The sequence below is a fragment of the Scomber japonicus genome, chromosome 15, assembly GCF_027409825.1.
Source record: "Scomber japonicus isolate fScoJap1 chromosome 15, fScoJap1.pri, whole genome shotgun sequence".
NCBI classification, from domain to species: domain Eukaryota; kingdom Metazoa; phylum Chordata; class Actinopteri; order Scombriformes; family Scombridae; genus Scomber; species Scomber japonicus.
In genome coordinates, this window is record NC_070592.1 from 5,277,502 (window position 1) to 5,278,250 (window position 749).

Here is a 749-nt window from a genome sequence, read left to right on the forward strand (position 1 = left end):
TTCTCCTCTTCCTCTTCCTCTCTTCTCTTCCTCTCTTCTCCTCTTTTCCTCTTCCTCTCTTCTCCTCTTCTCCTCTCTTCTCCTCTTCCTCTCTTCTCCTCTTCTCCTCTCTTCTCCTCTTCCTCTCTTCTCCTCTTCCTCTTCCTCTCTTCTCTTCCTCTCTTCTCCTCTTTTCCTCTTCCTCTCTTCTCCTCTTCTCCTCTCTTCTCCTCTTCCTCTCTTCTCCTCTTCCTCTCTTCTCCTCTTCCTCTCTTCTCTTCTTCTCCTCTTCTCCTCTTCCCCTCTTCCCCTCTTTTCCTCTTCCTCTCTTCTCCTCTTCTCCTCTTCCTCTCTTCTTCTCCTCTTCCTCTCTCTTCTCCTCTTCCTCTTCTTCTCCTCTTCCTCTCTCCTCTTCCTCTCTTCTCCTCTTCCTCTTCTTCTCCTCTCCCTCTCTTCTCCTCTTCTCCTCTTCCTCTCTTCTCCTCTTCCTCTCTTCGTCTCTTCTCCTCTTCCTGCTGCGATACTTAGATCTCTCACATGTATGATATATTTTCTCTTCCTCTCTTCTCCTCTTCCTCTCTTCTCCTCCTCTTCTCCTCCTCTTCCTCTCTTCCTCTCTCACTCAGCACATGTATGATATATTTCCTCTTCTTCTCTTCTTCCTCTCAGATGAGTTCGTTCAGTACGAGGGCTCTGACGCTGCTCTCGTCTGTTTTCGGGGCCTGCGGTTTGCTGCTGGTGGGCGTTGCCGTGTCGACGGACTACTGGCT

The 749-nt window shown here is 49.5% G+C and overlaps 1 protein-coding gene across 1 annotated transcript in view; it reads left to right on the forward strand.

The window, feature by feature from the left end:
- The first annotated feature begins 648 nt into the window (after positions 1 to 648).
- LOC128373838 (voltage-dependent calcium channel gamma-7 subunit-like) overlaps positions 649 to 749 on the forward strand; it is a 9,441-nt gene continuing 9,340 nt past the window's right edge. Inside the window, exon 1 of the mRNA XM_053334033.1 lies at positions 649 to 749. This exon is cut by the window's right edge and continues 95 nt beyond it. Coding sequence (XP_053190008.1) covers positions 649 to 749 — 101 coding nt within the window.